Source organism: Sylvia atricapilla, chromosome 3, assembly GCF_009819655.1.
Source record: "Sylvia atricapilla isolate bSylAtr1 chromosome 3, bSylAtr1.pri, whole genome shotgun sequence".
NCBI classification, from domain to species: domain Eukaryota; kingdom Metazoa; phylum Chordata; class Aves; order Passeriformes; family Sylviidae; genus Sylvia; species Sylvia atricapilla.
The window spans coordinates 111,444,219-111,469,083 of NC_089142.1; the positions used below are offsets into that span (position 1 = coordinate 111,444,219).

Consider the following 24,865-nt stretch of genomic DNA (forward strand, 5'->3'; position numbering starts at 1 on the left):
TCATCACCTTTTTAGTCTGCCCACTATTGGTGGCATTGGCAGAGATTTTGGACCTTGCCACATCTTCCTTTGCCACATCTTTCAGCCCTATTTTCAGGTTCCTGTCTGTTATAGTTTCATAAAAGCAATGTCTAAAAAATAGTATCTTAAAAGCAGAGAAAAAAAATATTCAAATAATTCCCGACTCATTCACAACTCGTTTTCCATAACAATATTATGACATCTTTCTGTCTCAAACCCAATGATTCATTGTGTCCTGATACTCTGTTGCCCTGACTGATGGTGAAGACAATTTTTTGTTGTTTTTTAAAGCAAATACAATTTCTCAGCTTGCCATTGACCCAATGTGCTAATCATCACACAACTGGCAGTTTGTGCTGTTATAGACATAACCCAAGGGTTGTTTTGACTCAGGAAAACTCAGGACTCCAGAGAACCTCTGCATAATGGGTCTGAGGTGAGCCATGACTTCAGGATAAGCTCTGGAAATGGCAAATACAGCTGGAAAAATGAAACAAGGGCTGCTCCCAGGGCCATTTTTGCAAGGGCACAGGAGTGAGCTCCACTCTGACCCAAACTTTCCTGACAGTAATGACAGTGTACATGCCAAGTCAGCCGGAAAATGGTTCCTTGGCACCACTTAAACACTACAGAGTTCTGAAGGGAAAGCAAAGGAGAATTTGCTCAATCCCCAAGACCCTGCCAATCTCAAATGCATCCAGTTTTGCTCCTCAAGCTAAGGATTTTCAGAAACTGCAATCAGGCGGAACTCAAGGCAAAAAGAATCCAAATGTTGTCCAGTTTTTGTTTTGGGCTTAAAACCAAACAACACTGAATTAACTGGAGAAATGCCCAATCCATATCTGTGACTACCCACATGTAACTACTGCAGAAATACACAGACAACAAGGGTAAGTTACATGGTTTTGGAACAAAATGCTTGTTCTGTTCTCCTTGAGTGTTTGAATTACCTTTTACATCCCTACCTGCTAAAATACAAAACCTCCACAGTCCAAAAATAGACTGGAAGGAATGATCCATCACTGATTCAGAATCTGCTTTTTCTCATTTGTCATCAGGATCACACTGGGTCTGATTAAAAAAAAGTAAAACTTATTTATGTTCAAGTAAGGCCATGATATATTTATTTTTGCCATTTTTTCAAATTAGGAGAACTAGACCCCAAAGCAGCAAAGTGTGCAATGAACCTGAACAGAGTAAGAAATATCTGGAAATTATTTATAATACTCTTATTATGTCCCTTCCGCTAGGATTAATAATAATCCCTCATGTTCAGATTTATTAATCAACTGTCAAAAATCATGAGACCAACTAAAATCTGAAATCATGAAACCAAAATTCAGATGTTTGCCCACCTTTGGATTTTGGCATTATCTCTGCAATGCAATATGGAGGGCTACAAACCTTTATTTACAACAGAATTTCAATTCCTATAGAGTAGTTTTCAACCAAGCACTGGGGTCTTGAGCAAAAAACATCAAGTATTGTCCCAAATATTTAATTAGCAATGCAGTCAATCAAGATGCTATCACTGAGTCATCAGTGAATTAAATATTATCAGTGAATTAAATATTATAAAAACAGATTAAAAACCCATGCTCCCTATAATTAGCTAAAACTAACCTTCCTTTCTAGAGTTTTCTTTATTCAGCAACTAAAAACACACCAGGAGTTATTTGCTATAACAACAGCCCTCTTGGCATAATTTCTTAAGTTATAAACCTTTCTCCCACAGGAATTTAATTTTTAACCTTTCTTAAAAAAAAAAAATATCTCTTCATCAAGACTCATAGGCTTTGAAAACCTCCATCCTGTGGCATGCTTTATTTTTTATTCATCTCTAGACAGCTTAAATGTCATCAAGGCAGAATTTGTTATCCAGTCAGTTTGTCACATTACAGTGGTATAAAATAACCAAAACTTCAACTTAAGTTGCCACCAGAGGATCTTGCTTCCTGTCAAGATTGAATAGAGCCAGGACACAAAGTCCTCCTCAATTTCAGTGTCTGTTGGTGTCAAAACAGCTGCTCTTCTCTCTCTTACAGAGGGACACAATCACCAGCAAAAATCAAAGTACCTGGCTGTCCTGCCCATCTTATTCTCTGCTTTTTTTCAGCTGGTTACAGGACCAGAACTATTATTTTTCTTTTATCCAGCATTCAGAGTACTTCGCCTTATTCGTTCCTCTTCAAGCAAATCCCAGGACTGCTGTGTAAAAGCTACACAGAGGACACCCTGCCCTTACCTAGACTAGGGGGAAATTTATCCCAGTCCTTCCCTTTTGTTCTCCTGTATTTAGATGTGACCTTGAGATGAATTCCAAAAGCCACTGGCACATTCCCCACTGATCCACTAAGAGCAGGGAGGCAGGCTGAGAACAGGGTTACCAACCACAGAGCTCCAAACAAGTGGTATCAACACTCCCTGGAAATGGACTGTGTGTTCCACCCTTGGGCAGCCTGTGGCACCTGTGTCCCTTTCTACACCAGCTTCCACTGAAGAACTGGCCCAACCTTGTGACCAGCACAACATGCCCTTTCTGTATTTTGAGGGTGGATCAGAGAACTTATTTCTACCTAAAGACAGTTGTTCAAAATTAGCACTTGCTGCATACCAGGTATAACTTCATTGGCATCAACACATTATTTGACAGGACTACAAACTCTGTCCTTTCCCACTCTGACCTCTGAGGTCCTTACTAACAACACCCACAATAAGCAGCTGCCTGCCAGGAAAACCACCCTGCAAACAAACACTTGGCTACCCTGGACACTGCCCCACATAATCCAAGAGGCTGCACAGTCCTCGCCTTCAGTGCTCTGGCACATCCATTCCTGTTATTCACTGGAAACACTGGGATAGGCAGCACAGATCACCTGGCTCAGAACAAAGAATATTCTATTTCTGTCCAGTCCCCCACGTCTCAAAGCACACACTGTGATTTAAACAGGCCAGAGAAGTGAGGGAAGTGTTTCCCATAACAAGTCAGGGAGATACGAAAAGGCACAATCCCACTGAAGGCACCTGAGCTTTGCACTCAGCCATCCATCTCAAGGTGAAGGTCATCCTTCTGGAAAGGCACATCAGCTGGAAAAACACTTAGATAATTTCACAAAGTTCTATTTTCAAACCCCACTGTAAAACACAGACCTTTTAGGCCTTTCCATAGGAGTCACATTCCCAGTGACTTTATCCCCTTGGGAGAAGACAAATTTCCATGCAGGACTCCAGCTAAAACCATTAAGTTCATTTTTTATCTCCATTTGGGAGGATAATTAGGAAGAGGAGAGCTAATAACACAGAGTGGTTTCCTCAGGGCAAAGGCATTGGGCAGGTGTCCAGCAGGAAGGATTTTTAGCACAGGTCCCAGCACCATCCCAGAGCTCCAGCATTCCCTCCCACATCAATCCCACATGCCCAGGGAGCATTTTAAGTCTCAGGCTCCTCTGCCACCACCACACTGCTTCATGCCTGAGGTCCATGTGCTCCAGACTTGGCAATTCCCAGGTCTCCAGCAGGCATGGCTTGTATGTCTGACAACTACAAAACTCAAGATGATTTTTAACTCTATGAAACAACACCAAGCAAAATACTTAGGATTTTTCAGAGCATGAGAATCAGTAAATACCAAGGTTGTCAGCCTTCCACATGTTCCTATTATTCCCAACAAGAAACATCCCATTTGATATTAGCTAAAATACTAAACCAGACACCAAGCTGAACAGGTTTTTGTTTGCCTGCATAACTGTGACTAACTAAGACAAAACAGCAGCTTTCAAAGATGAGACTAATACACAGTTCTAATAAAATACTGCAGGTCTGGAGTTTTTTAATGTTCATCTCTGGGTCTACTAGCCCTCAGAAATTTGCTGTGTGTAGTCAGAGAGCATTGCAGAGAAATCCTGCGGCTGTTCTGGTCCTACACCAACACCCTGTGAAAAGATAATGAAGACAGCATCACATTTCAGAAGAGATTTCCTGGATACCTGCTGAGCTGACCTTGTTTACAAGTACTCACTGAAACGATTAATTGTTCATATGTTCCACTCCACACTGCATTTTCTGCCTGTATTATCCATATGGACATGTGCCAGAATGAAAATTTCTATGTAGTTATCCAATTAATTATCAGTAATACTAGCATTTAACAGCAACAACAAAAAGCCAGCTGGCATATAACAATTGCTTTACTTCTGGTATGTGAGAACTACAAAGGGCATGTTTGTATTTTATAGCTACTAACTAAGGAAAAATTGAACAGTTTTGTTTTGTTTTAAACTACAGGACCAGAAGAGCAAAGATGAGAGTGGTGAAGGGAAGGGGGAACAACTTGAATCCAGTGTGAGCACCAGAATTTCCAGGCAATTGAGCCAATCAGCTCTTCTAAGTACTAATTTACAAATGGAAACCTATAGCACATTCTCATTCTCTGGCTCTATTCCTTAATTTTACTATCTGTGTCTTGGCAGTAGGAATTTCATGTTGATAAAGCAGAATGAGATCCTGATTGACTCCAGCCTATGAGATTTTTTCCTTTGTAGTCTTGAACATTTCGAGATTAAAAAGATGGCTTTCTTCTGGACCTGACAGAAAGCAACAGCTCCATTTGAGCCTGAGGAATCACCTGATACAATAATGCAGCTGTAGGACTTGAAGCAGTCCAAAAGCAGCTACTGGAAACTAAGTAAGTGCATAATGCACCCTGAAATTCTGGGCAGTACTTCACTGACATTAGTTAACCACTGTACGGAGCCCTGACAATTTATAGGAAGAAACTCTGTTCCAAGGATTAGCACAGGACTGGATATCAACACTCCCACACTCCCTCTCAGCTCCATCACAAATTTGCCATAAGAGACTGTACAGATTCTGCTCTGTGCCCCAGTTCCTCCACATGCAGCATGGGAATAATCCACGTGTAACTACTCACCAAAATTATCTTCAATTTTAATTCACATTTGCACTAGGAATTTAAAAAACAAGGGATCACCAAATTTTGTCTAAGTCCTCATTCCAAATTTAGGTAGTCTCTTCACGGCCCTCAATTTCAGCTCCACTACAATGCCAAAAATCAAATCTGAATTCTGGTTTTTGAAGCTGCACCACATCGCCGCTGATTCGGGATTTAGCACATCACAGACAGCAGCAAGGGCATCAACCCTCCCAGGCTGGGTAACAGCAAGTCCTGGCAGCTGAACTTGACACAAAACCACTCATGTGTTGAGTGAGCTGGACAAGACAAGTCTGGAAAACACAGAAATCCACTAGATCTTGATCACATCCCAGTCAAGGTTTTTTAAAGCACAGGTAGAAACAAGGAGTGATGTTTGTGATGAACAGCAGAGGTTTTTTCCCATCCCTGAGGTGGAGTGACACTGCTCAAGCACTTTTCCAGCAAAGCAGAGAACAGCATATGCAATAGAAATCTGCAGCAGCAGCAAAATGCTATCTCTGCATGTACTCCCAACCAGAGACAGGTTACAGGTGTTATTCCCTGGAGGTTGAACAGATCCACCTCCAAAAGGAACTGAATTTGTGGTTTGCTGGGAGTCTTCACTCCAACAAAGGAGCCCTGCAGCCCTCTGACTGCAAAGGAAGACCTCAGTTTCCATGCTCCAGCTCCTGGATCCACAGCCTGGAAAAGCAGGGCAGGTCAGGGAGATCTGAGACTGGCAGCAGGCAGCTGCTTTTCTCCACTCCTCCTAGAATACACAGCCAAACCTTTTCCTAAACTCTTAAAAACCTCCCCTGCAAATCTCCAGCCATATGAAATTGAAGATTATTTTAAGCCTATCCAGACCAACAGGGGAGTAGAATTGTGGTGCCTGAAAATTTCCTAGCACTGACATTAAAATCTAATTTCAAGGAAGGGTTTTTATTATACAGTGAGCAGGGACAGAGGCTCAGGATCAGTATTTACAGAGTATAATGGTTTCAGGTGAGCTCCTCTATGATACACCAGACCTGCTCAGATGAATGAAACATCATTAAACAATTGGTGGGAGATATGCAAACTGGAATGGATTAGGATTTTGCTCCAAAGGAGTTTGTTTTCTAGCACGTATTAAAATTCTACCGCTCTAGAGAGGATCCTCTTCCACCAAAATGCCCATTGGGAGTTCAAGGAAACTGCCCAAACTCAGTATCAGCCATCCAGTGTTAAATCAAGCAATAATTAAATTTAATGCCTAATTTTTTTCCCCTAAGTTAAAAACTCTGACTTTCCCCAGCCCACCCCCTGCCCATGAAGTTCTGAACACTTTCCAGACTGATCTTTAGCGGCAGGAAGAGCCCAGAGCATCACAAGAGCAGAGCACAAATGTGAACACCAGTGGAAAGCACTGAAGGTACACAAGCAGAGCATTCATCACAGATGAGTCCAGGCAGCTGTTTCACCCCTGCAACAGTAAAAAAATCTCCAAGAAAACCAGCTTTGAAAAGAAAGTTTCTAATCCAGTGACAAAATGACTACAGTAAATCAGCTGGAGAGCAAAATGCTGGCATGCCAACCCAGGGACTGCTAATGATTCACTCAACAGAGACTTCAGGCTCCCCCTTCAGAGGGGCCACATAAAGACAAAGACACCAAAAGTAATACTAACTTGGCAGGACAGTTGGTGACATCCAGCACAGTTCAAGGGAAATATCTCAGGGCACTATCTTAAACAAATAAACATTGTATTTCCATGGCAAATCAGACCAGGGAGTACAGGGAGAGAGGAACTGAGGAAAAAAATCAAGGTAAAATTGAGTAATATAATGAAGTTACCCAGAGGGGCTTTTTTCCACTGCTGCAATGCTCCAATAATGACAGAGGGAAGAGCAGCATCAGAAGTAATTTTGATTTTTCTGCTCTTGGAAAATGGTGCATCTCAAGTACAGAAGTGTGAAACACTCTTTTTTAATGAAAAACATGGTAAATAAACTGAACACAGCTTGCCAATGAACCAAAGCAGAACAATAGTAATTTAAGGAATAAAAGAAAACAGCAACATCAACAGGCTTCAGAGCTCTTTCCCCATAAAAGCTGGAAGTAGCTTCCTCTTTTTTTCTGGCTAACATGGCATAAGGAATAAAGATTTTGCCTCCAGTCCTATATTCACCTGGCTAAGGAAGTGCTGAAATCCCAGAGATGTTTTTCACCACCACAACATTGATAAGATCATCAGCAGCAAGACCCATGATTTGTGCATAATTACACCAGCAAATTCACAACTTCATCTACCTCCTCAGCAGAGGGCTCCTGGTTGAGTCTGCCAAACGTTTTCCATTCAGGATACACCTTGGCATTCCTATGGGAGAGCTCCTGCTGTACTACACATGAGATTTAATACACCTGTAGAACACTCTGTCCTGATTTCCCACCACAAACAGCTTCACCTGAATGTCTGCCTAGTTGTGACATCCCTTTTGGGGCCAGTAGCAGCATCCTCAGAGAGGTCTTCTCATCCTCACATTATGCAACTCTAACATAAGTTGAATGTTGCTTTCTCCTGTGGATTACGAACACAAATCTCCAGACCCAGAATAACAACCTTCAGACAGAAAAATGGTCGTAACAGGCTTGTTCCCTGCTCAGTAATTTTCAAATATCAGCACACCAAAAGGAAAGCAAAAAATTTGCAGTTCTGAGGTTGTTCTTTAAGAGTCACGTGAGTTGGTTTGTATTTTCAGAACTTGTTTGAAATGTCACATCCAGAACAGGTTTCCAGGAAACCTACACTAAGTACATGTTTTTATTGATAATTATCAGTTTGTTGCCAAAGATCTATTTTTGTCTGTGTGCACAGTTACCCACCCTGGTGAACTAAATAACAAAAGCTGTTTTAGTTTAAGCTGAATTTTACTCATTAGTATCTCTCTAAGTGTTGTGGTGGAGCACTAAGGACACATTAAACACTTTATTCAGCACAAAAACCCAAATGAATGGCACTGATCTGCACCACATCCTACTGCATCAGCAATAACAACACCTTCACTTTGGAAATAACCAAGCATTACATGTGGCTAAATAATAAAAAACATCAGCATTAAAGAATGCATAAATGCTCAGATGAACAAAAAGCCCCCAGTAGAAATCATGCATTACACCAGCAATTTTATTTTGAAATCAGTCTCCCACAAAGCTCAACCAATCCTTCATAGAACAGTTATTGTGGTTGAGACTAATCTTGAGCCAAAAGAAGCCTGACTTCCCAGTGAGGAAGAAAGGCACATGACTCCTAATCAGACAATAAAATGCCTAAATTGAGTGTTCAAACAACACCTCAACTTGCCTGTGTTTACAATACAGTCCAATACAGCCTTGCAATCCTTCCTGTTTCTAACTGTGCAGCTGGGATGTTGGAATTGAGTGTTCCCACAGATACCCACCAGTGAAGCCAACACTAATCTGGAATCCCATAGGAAACTCAGCCCTGGTTCCTAACACTGCTAAAGGACTTGGGAGCATTAATGCTGCATCCACCACAGAGAGGAGAAAAATTAAATATCTTGCCCAACATCACATTCTGAGCTTTCCAAAACAATGGAAACACTAACACTGCTTATTCCCGAGCCAAAATCCTAGAAATTCAGACCTGTTTGCATGCAGTAATATCTGGTAAATACTCTGTGAACAAAAAATACTTCAGTAATAAGAAGAAATGGAACCAGATGCTTGGTAAAGAATTCCAATTCCACAGAGCTACTGTAAAAAAAAATAAAAAAAATCTACAAGGTCATGCAACCCAGCTATTTTTATACTCCAGCAGAAAAAACAGGGGTGTGGAAAACTCTTTATTTTTTTTTTCTTGCACTATTCTATACCCAGAAAGACCCAAGCATGGCTAAAAGCTTTTGTGCTTTAAGGCATTGCAGGCAACAGGCACATCCAGTGCAGTGGAAAGCAGAGGAGCCATGCCAGGAGGCCACTGCTATTTTTGGCTGTCACTGGTGGGCTGGGTGACCTTCAGGGCATAGGGACACCACTTCCCTTACCCCCTGTGGGCACAGTGGGAAAACAGCCTTTTCCCTGGCCCCAGTGGGACAGAGGAATTCCCGTGGGACACTGCACAAGATGAGCCACTGGCTTTGTGCTGGAAGCACGTGCAGCCCTCCATCAGCTAAACAGCTCACTCACTCTGCTCTCAGTAACCAAAAACTCCATGTTTGGACTGACTTGACCCATTCCTCAGCTTTAAAATGGAGTGCAGTTGCTACAACAAATTAATTAGTTCATTCATCTAATTTTATATGGCTAAAAATCCCAAGGAACAAGGTTTACTCGTGTTTCTCCCAGGCCATCATCAGTAACAGTTCAGTAAATTTCATTTACAAGACCAATAACTACAATAATTCACAACTTTGACTGTCAATTTTAAGCAATAAATAATTATAGAGAAGAAATCAATACTTCAAACATTCGATATGGAAAGAGAATCACATTTACTATTTTATTACCCACAAAATTTATAGCCTAATTTAGTTTTCTACTATACATTAGTCTTACCTTAAAACAAAAAATATAATCATACATTAAAAACCTAATCTTACTATATTTGGAGCCACACTGAATTGTAATATTCTCATCATATTTTCCTGTCATTTGCTATTGATTAACTGAAACACTGTAAATCACCTTCAGCAATGATTAATGTAAAAACTGTTCTTCAATATCATCATAAATGAGAAAAAAAAATCTAACACCTTTCACTCATTTGCATTTCAACAAAGTTTAAAAAATATCAAAGAATGTGATTTTCATTTCCCTCTGCCTTTTTCTCCAGAATCTGTCACTGTCAGCTTCCCAAGAACAGCACATCCCAGGAATATTTCAGCCATCCTACTGGGACACATCTCTGCCTCACTGACAAGTTCATGTGCACAACACTTCTAGTTTGAGCAAAATACTTTAAAAAATATTATTTCAAAATGGAGAAAAATCTCAAAACAGTGACTAAAATCTGTTTATTTTGTAACTAAACATCAATTGGTTATTAAGAGCTGGAATTTTTTTCCTACAGGTATTTTTAGTAGCATTTAGTTCCCTTTAAGGACTATTCTCTGCAAACTATTAAAAATCATATTGAGAAAAAGAATTTATTCAATGTCACTTGGTACAGACAGAAACCCTGGCTACACCTGATTACTGAAACAGTGGCAAATATGAGAATAACTAATACAGAGTTCCCTTTTCCTCTTCTACGTGGTAAAAGCCTAGATTTTTTTTCCTATGCTTTTATACACTACAGTAATTTAAGTCTTGTGCCAGTTAAATCTTAATTAATATTAATCCTTAACTGACATTGGTAATAAAAAATACAATATTCAAATGAAATTGGCATTAGTTTCCTAACTAAAACCCCTTTCCAATACAAGCCATCTATATTTAGAACTCTGCCTTTCTCTAGAGACAGGAAGAACACCCACTGTGCTGTTATATGCTTGTGCCCAAAAATATCCTAAAGATTTCACATTTTCAAGTGTCAAGTCTGATTTGAAACCTTGGATTTTTGGAGTAAATTCTGAATTTGGCACTTCACAAAGACCCTTATCTTCCCTTTCTAATGGATAACTAAGCATTTGATCATCGAAGTTCAAAAAATTTTCCCAGGAAAGCAACTTCCAGCTTGACACTGAGGGTTTCTATGGCAACAACCACCATGACTACACAGGCTCCGACCTTATTTAATGGGTAAAGAGGAAGAAATAGCACAAGATACCATTATGAAAAACCCTCTGCTGTCAGTATTCTTGGGGAAAAAAATAAATAAAGTACTACACTCCTCTATCCCATTTTTTATCATCAGCTCATGCCTTGGTTGGCAGAAAAACCACCTCCACTTTACCATAAAACTGAAATGTTAGAGAAATGGTTCAGCTCTGCTTCTCTTGGGATTTGACAGGTAAAACCCTCTGAAAACGAGCTTTTTTTTTAAGGATAAAGGTGGTGTAACAATATCTGTGTGGTGCAGAAGCAGCAAAGGGAACAGGAATATAAAATAGAGTGAGGAAAAAGATGGATTCTACCATAACAGTCTAAAAATAGATTCCCTGCAAACAGAGCACAGATGGCTGAGGATCTTCAGAACCAACAGCTCCATCTAGAGTTAAAAACCAAGGGATACCAAGGCAAAACGACTGGTAAAGTTTCTCAAGACTTCTTAAAAACACCCTCTACAACATTTTCCAAGATCTCCCAACTTCAAAATCGGCTTTAAAATACTTCACATAAAAGTCACCTGACCCCTGAGAACTTAAAAGGCTTTCATTAAAACCAAAAAATGCAAAGCTGAAAGGAAAATATCTAAAAGTGCTCATCTATCCCTTGGGCTTCCTGCAGCTCAGTGACATTTCCACTGCAATCTGAGGCTTAGGGAAGTTGGCACATTTTACCAGTTTTCAGTGGGACCAAGACTTTAGCACCACAGAATATCAAGGAATTAGTCTCCCAGCACTTCCAAAGAAATTCATACCCATGTTCAACACTAAATTAGTGGTCCAATCATGGATACAACTTCCTGCACAGGCAGCACTTCCCAGGCCCCAGTTGTTCACACTTATTTAAAATTTAACACTGATTTCTGCAGAGCCACGAGGCCCCTACTCAGCTGTTTGCCTGTTTTTCATGGCACCACTCAAAGGAACACAGCATGACTACATTTTATGTCTGCTCATCCTCTTCTTCCTCCTAAGTTACACCTTACCTTGCAACCTGCACAAAAAAATAAATTGTATAAAGCCATTGCTTCTTGATGTTGAGCCTGCATTGGATGCATTGCAGCTGTGCCTCCCACTATAATTACTGATACAAAAATAGGATAAAAAGGAGCAGAAAAATGGGGAGCTGCTGGAAAACCACTGGGTTAGAGGTCTGCTGCATTCCTGTTCCAGAACAAAGGCAGGCTTTGTTAGTCACTCCATGCTTCTGGCAACACTGGAGAGCCTCGGGCTTTTTCCCCACATTTTTTACACTTTTCCTATCTTTACTGTCTTCTCCATCCCTTATTGCTCTCTTTCTCCCTCTTGTATTGCTTTGCCTATTTACCTGTAGGACACTTGTACTTTCCAATGGCATCCCTACTCTTTTTAGTCCACGTTCTTGATTCTATTTAGCATCATAAAAAGATAAGTATTGTTTAGGACAGACCAAAACAGCTTTACCACTTTCCCTTAAAAAGCATCAACATTAAAAACACAGAACCAGCAAATCAACTGACAAATTTTATTACCATCACCATGTGATTTTTCAGCTGTTCTGTGCTTCATGTTTAATTGAAAAGCTGGGGTAAGTGTGAAAATATTGATCTAAATAATACTGCACCAACTATTCTGGAAAGATTCCCACAGGGTAACAAATACCACCAGGAAGCTTGTTTGAAATATCTGACTATTGGCTCACGCACCTCTTCCTCTGCAGAGTGTTCAGTTTCCTTGAACATGCAAGAGCTACAAATTTTTAAGATACTGTGATGACATTTGTTCAAGTCCTGAAAAGCTAAAACACAAACCAGAACGTGTATAGGCTGTTGGTGATGGACTTTTTTTCCTGGTGATTTATCACATTTGGAATACAAACACATGTTTAGTGTTAGCGGTTTGTATCAATTTCCCATAGCAGAAGCAAGCCTCATTTGGTTGTTTTGTTTTTTAAATACAGCATGTCAAATAACCTTTTAATCTGAGAACACAGTATTATGAATTCAGAGCATTATTAAATAATGCTGAAAAAACCTTCCAGAACCTCCAAACCATTTTGATCTGTTACTCACTAGTACCAGCAGAGAGAAATAAGGGTCTTTCAAAGAAACACCCTTCACACACAAGAGTTCTCTTTTCACGTGCAACTTCACCAAGTTTATTTTTGTCATTAACTCACTGCCTTTTCCATACATTGGAGAGCACAGAGGGTGCAAGGAAAAGTCTTCCTATTTCAGAACTTTACTCCAGGACTCCAAATTTAATAATCCATGCATCAAAACCCACACTTTGACTTCAGCATTGCCACATTACTCCCACATCAGAGGAACACATTGATTTCCAACATGAAATAGAGGAGCAGCAACTGGAAACAACTTTTTGTTTCTTCTGGATCTGTGTTTTTATATGACAAAGTAGGACAATAAATAGAAAACAAACCCTGGTTTCTCACATGGCCAGTTTCATGTTCCAAGTTAAATAAAAATGTGGCACCAACACAAATTTACAAAACATGAGGAGATCTGGATATTAACAAAATTCTTTCCAAAAGTAAGTGCAAACTTGATATATGAAAAAAACCCTGTTATTACTCTAGCTTTGTAAATATTTTGCAGCCCAAGATAAGCAACCTCACACTAAGCACAAAACCAAGGAAAATTATTGGAAATCATTTAAATCTCCTGACTAGAATGTGCAACCCTTTTCTATGCACAAAGCCAACTTCTCTTCATCCAAGTTTGGTTTTGAAGCAATTCCTGTATGAGAGAGTGTTGGCAGAATGTTCACTGCTAATACCCCATCTAGAAAAGGAAAGTTCTGCCCTTACTCATTCTCTGTTAAGAGAACAAACCCCTGAAGGATTATTTAAAGTTCCCAACAATCTCCCTGTATACACTTGCAAAAAAATGATCAGGCTTGTGATCAAATGATCAAAAAAAAAAAAAAAAAATCAGGCTTGTGTTTTTCCAGGCATCATTTCCTCAATGATAGTTTCAAGATCCTGGAAACTGGCAATTTCATAATGAAAATTATTACCCATTCTTTAAAAGACACCAAAATACTTCAAAACTAATTTTCAAATGGCAGAGATTGCAGGCCTTGGCCAAAATGTGTATTTATGTATTAATTTTGGGAGATTTTTTTAATCAGAAAAAAGAAATCATATTTAAACCCAGTTTCCTTTAAACTGTTTTTTATGCACAGACTGAAGGCATATCAAGAAGTTCTTCAATCTTTTTTAACAAGAGAATTTTTGATGAATTAAAAACCAGATGTTCAGTCACATGAATAAAGGCTTTCTTTTCCTTTCACAAGAAATTAGTCTGTTAAGGAAATACATTAACACACTGTGTGACACTAGAAACGAAAACACAGTATTTTTCAAGCTTAAAGACTTGTTCACAGCTTAAAGAAATCACCTTCTTACCTCCAAAACTGAATGCAAACATTGTTACATTACTAACACATGGATCTACCTGGCACTTTGTATTAAAAACACTTCTGTAAATGACTTTAATGAGAGTAAGAAAAAAAAAAAAAAAAAACAAAAACCTGCAAACACAAATACTTACATTTCATTCACTTTCTCTTCTGGGCCCTGAACTTGGCCTGTCACAGTTCCTTGGCTGGTATTTTTAACCCAGCCAACCACTCCTAATTTCTTGGCTTCCTGTTCTGTGTACTGATTTGGGAAATAATGAGAGAGGACAATCAATGCCAGCACAGACACCACAGACAGAACACTTCGCCCCCCACTTGCATTTGCCCAGCTGCAAGTCACATTTTAAAAAAATAAATCCATGAGTGATGCTCATCCTCAGGCATTCAGCAGCTCTGAAGTTGCAGTAGGCACAGCTCATTTTCCAGAAAGAAAAAGACTTTGATCACAAAGGACTTCACTAATCCCACACCATTCCCTTGTACCTACTTTATTCCTTTCCACAGCTCCTATCACTGCTGATTTAACGCTTTGATCAGCACAGTTTTTAAATTCATTAAATCTACTACACATACAAACTTCTCAGTTCCCTTTCAAAGCCCTTCCACCTGACTTTCACTCTTTAAATCCTACCCCCAGCTGCTGCAACTCTACTGACAAACAATAGCAAAGGTCATAATCTAAGTAGAAAAAAAACAGGCATATTTCTGCAATACCAAAAAATTATGACCAGTTGTGATGAAACTCACAAATAGCAAGAGCCAGATCTCAGCTCTGGAAGACAAAATGTGCTTTGGGGTGATTTAGCCAATGAAAAAGTGGTGCTAACTCTGAAGATTGTTTTCCAAGGCGATTATGAACAGATTCTCCAAACTAATTTGTCCAAAAGCACAGCAATGCAGCTGCAAACCTTTTTGTCAGTACTGCAGAGCAGCTCAGGACTGGTACAGAGCTGTGTGTTCACATGGCCCCGGGTCAGCTCAAAACAAGGCACAACAGGCTTGGGCTTACCCTTTTTTCTTGATAGAATAACCAAATTCAAGGCCAACTGCACTGCAGTGCCCTGTTCATTTCTACTTGGCACTATTTCACAATACATGTAAGCTATACATAAAATCTCTCAGGTTTAATATTAAGCATGGGGCACTATTTTGAGACAAACCCATTATTCTTACTTTAATTGTGTCCTCTTGTTTCATGGGTTTCTGCAAAATGCAAAACCGCCTGCTGCACTTCAGAGCTGCTGGAGTCACTTGTTTAGGGTATGAGCCACAAAGTAGTTATCTGCAGCACATTTTTTCCCAGATTTTTCCACAGTAACCTTCCTTAAATACAGATACTGAGTTGCCATTTGAAAAGTTAAACTGAAACACCTGGTTTCAGATTTAACCTTCCTAAAGATTAAGGTGTTAAAACATTTTTTGTGGCCGTTACATCACAAGTAACCCAAACCACAACCTGCACAAGCAACTCGCTAATAAGCTTCTAAAATCCATTTTAATATAAAACCATTTTAAGTCTACTCACAGTACTTAATCATCCAACCAAGGTTCAGGCTGGATACATTTACACTCCGCAGATCTCCTGCCTTATTTTTAGCACTGGAAATATTATACCAAAAAGTAAGTAGCTATAGCAAGTCCAGCTTTGCCTTACCATCCTGAAGCAAACACCTAAAAAAAAAAAAAAAAAAAAAAATTAAGTTCTGTGAAAGCATAACACCTGTAGGAATTTCAGTTAATATAAAGGAGCAATGATACGCATACAAGTTATCCGTCGTGTTTTACTATAGAAATTTCAGTGACGTTAAGACTAGGGAAACCGAACAGAAGATGTGTTGGAGCTTTCCCTCCGTCACAGGCGATTGTCACCCGTGTATTTGAGGCGCAATGAAAACGCTGCAGTGTGTGAACGGGAAGGGACGTTTCCCCAAATCCGCGCAATGGGACAGAGCGGCCTGCGCTCCAGGGGCAGCCGAGTCTTAAGACGGGGAAATATTTACAACGATTAAAATAAATAAATAAATAAATAAAAAGGAAAAAACAAAACCAAAAATCCCCCAGAACTCTCCCGTCCCGCCGGGAACGCGGCGGCACCTCCCGCCTCCCGTCGGGCCGCGCATGCGCAGTGCCGCCGCCTCAGCGCAGCGCCCTTGGCCCGCCGGCCGCGCTCAGCCCCGCTCAGCCCACCATTACCATTACCTTGCACCCGCCCGAACACTTCATAATCCACGGATTTGAGCGCGCCGGGGGCTTTGGCCAGGACTGACATGACAGCAGAGGAGCAAGAGCGGCAGCGGCTCTCCGCCCAGCAGCGGCGCCGGGACGGCAGAGCGAGAGGATCAAGCTTACCGCGGAAGCGGCCGCCTCACGTGTGGGATGGGGCGGGACGTGGCGCCCGAACACAGCCGTGAGGGGAGAACACCCGACAGCGGAAACATCGCTCCTCCTGTGAGGGGAAACGCGCCTGACAGCGAGGGGTGACACAGCTCTTCTGTACGGGAAAACATCGCTGCTTCTGTGCGGGGAGAGCGCCCGAGCCCGTGGGCGGGAAATGCGCCATGATCCCGAGGGAGGGAAAACGTTCCCGCCGTGAGGAACGAGGCCCTGAGAGGTGGTTCTGCAGAGCCCTCACGGGTGTCATTCCCACCCCTAGTTCAGATCAGAGATTTGTTCAGAGATCAGTGTCAGAACGCCACCAGAACAGGCGCTGCCACATACACACAGAGTTTCCAGGATCCACGGCACTGGTGAGCAGCATTAGTCTTTCCCAGGCATTTACAGGAATCGTTGAAAACAAAGTATGTTCCATACATCGCTGAACTGACGTAATTTTGCCTCATAAGGTGGAAAAATTAGGTAGTTGAAAACTAAAGCGTAAGAAAAAACTCTCAAATTTGTTCTGGGCAGCCCTCCCTGAATGAGGCTGAGTGACCAACTTACATCTCCAATCGCCACGTGATTTAAAAAAACTTCACACAGAGTTTTAACAGCCCATTTTTACCCCTGTGCTGGGGCAAATGCCAGACTCCTCAGCTGGAGCAGCACACCCCAGAGAAAGTTCATTGCATGCAAGCTATTCACACAGCTTTCCGTGGTATCCAGAAGTGCTTATGTTCTCATTAGAAAACCTTTCCAAAACTCATCATGACATTGCTTTTGTCTATATGCTACATATACAGAAACAAGTCAACAGTTGATTATTTAGTAGGTTGCATCTCCAACAACACACCACAAAGGTTTTTCTCTGGTGTGTTCTATGTCTGCTTGAAGTTTAACTTTCTCTCCACCATATTTGCTTTTCTTAAAAAAAAAAAAAAAAACAAACAAAAAAAACCCACCCAACTTTTCAGGCAGAATTCTACACTAGAAACAGCATTTATCCAGTCTTAGAAGGTGAATTCTCACTGCTCTCACTTACCAACAGATAAAGGTAATTTAACAGCAACTCTACAATAAAAATCAAAATAATTTTATTTGCTCTCTCCATTAAACAATTTCCATCTACATGCACCTTGTCCTACAGTAATGCAGCATAACCTGAGTTGTTCACAAGTTTGAAACCTCAAGGCTAGAGGGAGATTAAAATAAAATCCTAGAAAAATTACAAAATTACTTTCCCCAGATGCACGAGTTAACTACAGAAACAACCGCTCAATTCAGCACAGAAAACAAATATTCACATAGAAACAAAAAGCTTCCAGTATGACAGAGAATAGGAACATAATGGACAAAACTTCATTTGCTTTACCTATATAGCACATTAAATCAAATCTTTGCCTTTCAGAGGTCGTACATTTTTCTTGTGTGGAATCAGCACCATTTTGTTTTGAAAGAGGAAGATTCCACAGAAAAAGGAGCAGGACACAGAAAATCTTTGGTAATTTGCTGCCATCTGGCAGCAGTGAAGAGCAAGGCCAGTAAAAAAATTGATTTATAGTAGCAGTTTATTGCACTAAAAAGCCACACAAGCCTTGAAAGCAAAGCTTAACCTGGTGCTGAGGACACTTTGTTGCAGATTCCAGCACTGGCAACAACATTTTTTTATCACTACAGTCTTTGACATTTCATTTATTTGTCATAACATCTTGCCCATCTTTCCTTAAGCAAGTCTAACTTTCTCCTTATTTCATGACAAGTAGCAGAAAACTCCAAAGACGATACTGTGAAACATTTAATATTTTGCTGCCTAAGTAATCCATATTAGAAACCAAAGGTTACTCCAACACACTAATGGGCATGAGAGCTTTAGCACACACTAAGAAATGCAGGCAGCCTGCATGGAGTTCTCAATTTCCCTTCCACTTTCAGCTGTTTATTCCAGGGTGATGGCATTGGCCTAAGCAGAAGGTGATGGGTGCACTTCCCAAAGCTACAGCCAGTTATAAAAATAACAGTAACACATTTCACCACCAGGCCCACTGCCCCTCATCTGGGCATAAAGCTTTTTAAAATTTCCAGTACTCACCCCAAGCACAGTAAAACTTTCCAACTGGTTTTTGGCTGTGGCATGAAAAAGGGCATAGCAAGAAGTTATTATTACTGGAAAACAAAACCCAAAATAGTGCCCTTGCAGCCAAACACCAAGGAACAGCACAAACATGGCTTTGCAAGCAGTAACCTTGGCACATTAGTGACAGCAACCCCACAGTATCTGGACAGGCAGAGTCACCAGAGTCCCTCCAGGAGCAGGAAGCTGGGCTGGAACCACAGCTATAACACAGAGGTAAAATCACATCCATGATTCAAAGGTAAGAGCCCTGCTCAGCCCTCAGCTTAAGTAGAGCTCCTGCACCAAAGAACAGAGAGGGTGTGGGTGGGTCCCAGGTGAGGCTGGTTGAGAAGGTCAGACCTACTGGTGCCCTTGACTCTGGCCACTACCAATAAGAAGCAATTTGATTAAAGCACCTCAGTTACCAAGCTTTTGGGTTGGTCATTTGAAAGTTCCTTATTTATGCTGTTTGTTCATCACTGGCACAGAATAGCTTCAAAACCAACTTTCTGGTTCTTTCATGAGTCACTACTGCTATCTACAATGTGTGGCTGTCACCTCACACCACCACGCATGCTTGATGTTTCCCACTCCCAAAATGACTGCCTTTGGCATTTGCATGCAGACCCCATCAGGCACATACCCTCTCACCTTGCTGTATTGATTCATCCTTCACCTTGTAACAACACTGCTATTTTTCTACACCATTTTTAGATAACCTGGTTCCTCCCCAACTTGCTATGATTGCTTTTCTCTCTCCTGCTACTTCTTATCATAAAAGTTTCTAGGTGTATTTTTAGCTGTGCAGCTCTGTTTATATCAACAAAACTCTAGACTTGATTCACTTGCAAACTGTCCCCATATGATTTTGATGAGTGTTTTCCAAAGGACACCAAAGCCTCCAGATAAAGAAATAATAAAGATACTGCTTCTGTTGCCAGGTTATTGCTGTTACCTAGGGAGCATGGAATATCAGGGAAGAAGATTGGAAGCCATGTAAGCTTAGTTTGACCTTTCCAGCATTTTTCCCCTTGTTTTCTGTAAATGGTAATGCACATTAAATTTTTTTTCTATCCTTTAAGATAATGCACTGCTGTTTCTTTATGTTTTCTTCTTCAGGCAAAATTATAAATTTCTAGCCTTTTTCACTAGTCTTCCTCTTTTTCTCATTCCCATATAATGTTTTTTTTTTCTCCTAAATTGTGTTTACTCCTCACTTCTAAATTAAAATTAATGTGATTGCTGCCTCTACTTCAAAGCTGTACAAGCTTCTTCAGGATCTTTTTTGAACTTCTTATTTACATAAAACCTAAATATACTAGAACTTTTTGCAGTGCTTAATCTCCCAATTTTTCCTCTTTACTGGCAATCAGGAATGTCTTCTTAGCACTACAGATTATATTTGGAAGTTTAAAGGGCAAGACAGGCACAAAGGGGGATTCTTCAAGAGCTTTATTGTGGCAATTGAATGATTAATGACTTTATGGATGAATCCACAGTGTGCCCATAGCACAGGGAGGTGACCTGGTTACAACACATGTCTCCTGATCCATTTATACTCCAGGATCCAAATCCAGGGACATGATCTGTGTGGGAAGAACCCCCCACCTGTGCAGCAGCCCCTGAGCAAGCGGAGTGTTGTGCAGGGTATGAGTCACACCCACACAGATCAGATTTCAGGAGTGCAGCCAAACTTTGTGTGCATGGGACCTAAATTTGTCCCTTGTGCTCCAAAATCCCGGACTGCTTACATAAGGTAACACAAGTGACATGTACAAAATTGTGAGCCTGTTATTTTCCTCTGGCTAGACTATATTGTTTAGATTTTGTGTGATTTTTTTTATTTTTGTGTCATAGCCTGATTCTGCAGGGCCTGAAGACCTATTGACTGTTTCTCTGAAAGGAGCTTTTATTTTTTAAGTTGGGCAATACACCAATAAACCTCCACCAATTAAACCATATGAAATCAATGTTCAAAATTTTTCAGTCTAGATTAAGTTTTTAAAAGTATTTTCACTGATACATAAAAAAAAAAGAAAAAATTTTCAGGTAAATCATTCCTAGCTGGTAGTAGTGGAGTTTTAATCTGAAATGATAATAAGGAACTAAACCACTGGGTAAATAGAAATACTCGCTATGAGGAAATCAGCCTTGGAAACTTGCATCATCACTGCAAAGTTCTTTTAAACTACAAAATGTTGGGAATTAAAACATGAGCATATGAACTGATGTGTCCTATGGCAAAAACACCCCATCTCAAAAAAAAAAAAAAAAAAAAAAAAAAAAAAAAAAAAAAAAAAAAGGGATGAATAAAGTTATACTATTCAGTACCAAAGCACAGGAATCAGGTGGAATTTGGGATTAAGTCTGTCAGTCCTCTGCTGGCATGAAGGCTCAAGTCAGTCTTGGCTTGATTACTTAATCCAAACACAAACCCACCTACTATAACACCTACATTTAAATTGTTTTGATAGGAAAGCAGATTGATCCAACATTTGATTTATGAAATATCCATTCACAGGAGCTCATTAACATTTGAGGAAAACATTGAGATTCTACTGTTATGTTTTCTCCTGTTGCTCGTGCTGAGGAGGAGAAGATGTGGTCATTTAAGGCAGTAAGTTTTTATTCCCATTGAAACATAGGAAATTTTAAGCATCACCCTTCCCACAGCTGCCAGAAGAATGCTGTCAAATTTAGGGAGGATTCAGGGCTCTACAAAAGATCTATGAACACACAAAAGAGTGTGGGTTGCTAAAGGAATGGTTTCCTGGGGAGGTGGGTTGACAGCATTACATTTTACAGCTCTGTGAAACGATTTGATTCATTCCCCTTAATTGTGTTAGACCTTTATTTCTTCTCAAAAGCAACAAAGAGAAAATAGTGAGTATTTTGGAATCTTGCCCTTTATTAGTGCAGCCTGTGCTATCAGAGAAAGTCTCACCAAATTGATCACTGCTTCACTCCTTGGAATTGGATAACTTCCAGATTTCATTCTCAAAGTCTGAACCATGTGGCCAGCTCTCATCAAAAGTATGATTCAAAGACATTTACTTGTGACAAATTTGGTGAAAGTCAGCATCTGGGTGAAGAAAGACATCTCTTGCCTTTGAAAGGAGGTATGCTGTCAGTCCCAAACTTTCATCCATCTTTATAACTTGATGGCACCTTCCCCATCCAAACTAGCAGAAACTTTGGTGGTTCTGATAAAACAGGAAAGAATCAGCACGATTTTTGTAGACCACACAGGTCTGTATAATCATAGATGGCAAAGAGGCCTTCTTACCTCTCACACGGAAGAACTCGGCACTAAAAAAATTCCCAGATAAAAAGTTAACAACAATCAAAAGGGAACAACTTTTTTCACACTGTGCATGAATCAGAAATTACTGCTGCAGAACATGATGCCAGAACATAATGAGCTTTAAAAGCAGATGAATGAGGGGATGAAAAACCCATTTAGCACTATTAAACAGAACAAAATAGCCTGTGACTCAGGATGTCTGCCTCTGAACTAAGAAAATGGAGAGTATGCAGGGGGGAAGTAAGATTGTATGCACTCCCAGTTCTTAATCTTTAGTTCTGAGTTTTAGTCTTGTCATAGGAAAATGTTCTTGCACATTTCTTCAGCAAAGACTGAGGCCAGTCTGAAAGAAAAGGAAGGCTTTCCTGGAAAAAATATATGTTTGCAGGGGCTGCAGAGAGAAAAAGGCACGGGGCCTGGGAATCTAGTGAGAAAATAAGACTACCTAAGTGAATTCCTAACTTGAAAAAATCACAGTGAGGGCTCACTGAAGGAGATACTCTACCAAGTAACTCTGATGGTACCAGCTGCTCTCTGAAAAGCCTCTGGAGAGGTGGTGAATGCCATCCCTTGCTCTGTGCAGCACAGGATCGGGTCAGGTGCCCTGGGCTGCAGGCCCTGGCTGGCAGGGCTGGCTGTGGCTGCACTCAGAGTGCTGGAGCTGCTGTGATGCAGAGGTGCTGTGCACATCCAGCTCGTGGGTGCTCTGACCTTGGGAACACCTCTGGCACCTCTGACACTACCCCAAATTCGCTTTGCTCCTGACTTCCCACATCAAAACTCCCTGCCGTTCAGAGATGCTAATTTTCTGGGGATATTTAGGGATAACCAGAATGATTCTGGCATAGTTTCTTCTAATTTCAGGGCCTGTCAAGCCTCCTGCTAATACCACTCCAGATGCTGATGGCTCTGTCTTTCTGAGGCGAGAGGGACTGGAATCTCCAAGGACAACCATTTTTCCAGCAATGCCTTTGGGTAAGCAGATTAATTCAGAGCATGGCTACAGGATTTGAGCAGGCTTTTGGCAAAGCCAAGAAAGCATGAATCAGGTTCTGTATCCATCCATTGCATGCTACTGAAAAAGAAAACACATGGGGGTTGTAGATAGTGGTATCATAGCCACAGTGAACACCCACCAGATTGTCCTGCAGAGTCTTCTCTGGATGTTACAAGCTGTCTTTTTCCTGCTTTTTTTGTTCAAGGTAGATTCTGTTTCTCACTTGAATTTTCTAACCCCCCTGATCTCTTTCACTCAGTTCTCAGTGCTTCGCCCAGCAGAAGGGCAGTTGCTGCCTTTGTACTAAGCAAGGCTCAGTTTTCCATTGGGCTTAGCCTTGAAGTAACAACACACAAATGTGGCAAAAGCAACTTTTTCCTCTCCCTGGGATATCTCTGCATTTGCAGACCTCCTGTGCTCTTTAATTGGAACATTCCTTCTATCTTAAATGGCCTTGCTGACAGTTATATTTCCAAGGTTGTAAGGAAGTGCTAATTGATAGTCATTGTTTCACCTTGAACTCTTTATAATGGGATACCTGGGATAATAATAAACCAATTTACAATTCCTTGAATTGGCCTGGTGTTAGTCAGCAGGCCCAGCACTGCCATAATCATGCCCCTGATATAATTACACTTATTATCCCCATCTTATCAGGGCATAGACATAAACTACGTGCCAAACAAATGAACACCAGAGAGCTCTGAGTTTGTTCCATGTGATCCTCCCAAAGGTTTGTTAATCTACTGGGTGTCTCCCTAACATGCCATGAGAGAAGCTGCTGCTTTAGAAACATGCCAAAAAGTCTCCCATGCAGATTCCATGCACAAAATCACTCAGGCAGGAGCAAAGGATAGATAATTCTTTAGCAGGAGAGAAAGGATTAGTTGCTTAAGGGAATATTTAGGTGAGCCTGCTTCTCCTCCACAATTCATAAATATTTAAATACTTGTGATCCACACGTCCAAACAGTGAACACACAGTCCACCCACAGAATTAAAGCCTGAACAACTACTTGAGCTATGGCCGTGATAAACACCATTATTTGTGCTGAATGCTGATTGAAACAAGACTGAAAACATGAGCAAAGATTTTTGGTTGTTACTTGATTTATCCTGGGTTGGGAAAGCAGACCTTATATCTTTTTTCTTTTATTTTTAAATAGACATTGCCAATTTTTCATCTTGACAGGGAATAGACAAACCAAAGGACTGCAGATGAAGCCACAATAGATGCATTTGCCACTTAAAAACAATAAATATGACCCAGGCACTTGGGGTAAGGTGTGTCACAATCCTCTCTGGCAAACACAGGGCAGCTGCATGAGACACCCAAGTCTATAATCAGCAGTTTCTATGTGAGTGACTGCAGGCTGCCAAGAGACTCTGTTTCCTTGATTTCCTGGAACAGCAGAATTCCTAGGAAGGATCTTTGCAAGTTCGCTGTCATCACATGCTTCTCTGGGGCTGGTTTCTGTTTGGCAAGAGGGTGAGACAGAAAAATCCATCTCAACGGCGCAAGAGGAGCAAAAAAAATGACCCTGATGTCTCTTTCCCCAAAGTTGGCTGCATTTCTGTCATGTCCAAGGAATTATTATCCATTTCAAATAGCTGCGAATAACTTGGAAAGAACCTCTTAAAAAGAGGCTCAAGTCTATTGCTTTTTCTCCCCACAGGCACAATTTATAGTTTCCAGGGATATCTTTGGGAGTTTCAGACATGTAGAGGAAACAGCCTGTAACAGGCAGGATCTCTGCTGTGGATTTGGGACGATTATGCTTTCTAAATGATAGGTGATAAGGCACTAAAAGAGAACAAATCGAGGGAGTGGAGAGGAAAAACCACTTTTGCTATAAATTAATTTATTTCACCAAAGAGGATTGAGGTCCTGTTCTTTTACAAAGACTGTCCATTGTGAGCACAGTAACACACTA

The 24,865-nt window shown here is 40.6% G+C and overlaps 1 protein-coding gene across 1 annotated transcript in view; it reads right to left on the reverse strand.

Annotated features, from left to right (window-relative positions):
- Nucleotides 1-16,493, reverse strand: part of ACYP2 (acylphosphatase 2) — a 35,400-nt gene extending 18,907 nt beyond the window's left edge. Inside the window, exons 1-3 of the mRNA XM_066316620.1 lie at nucleotides 16,342-16,493; nucleotides 15,797-15,813; nucleotides 14,274-14,383 (exon numbers count right to left, since the gene is read on the reverse strand). Coding sequence (XP_066172717.1) covers nucleotides 14,274-14,383; nucleotides 15,797-15,813; nucleotides 16,342-16,411 — 197 coding nt within the window. The 5' untranslated portion in view covers nucleotides 16,412-16,493. The remainder of the gene's footprint in view (nucleotides 1-14,273; nucleotides 14,384-15,796; nucleotides 15,814-16,341) is intronic.
- Nucleotides 16,494-24,865: the final 8,372 nt, after the last annotated feature.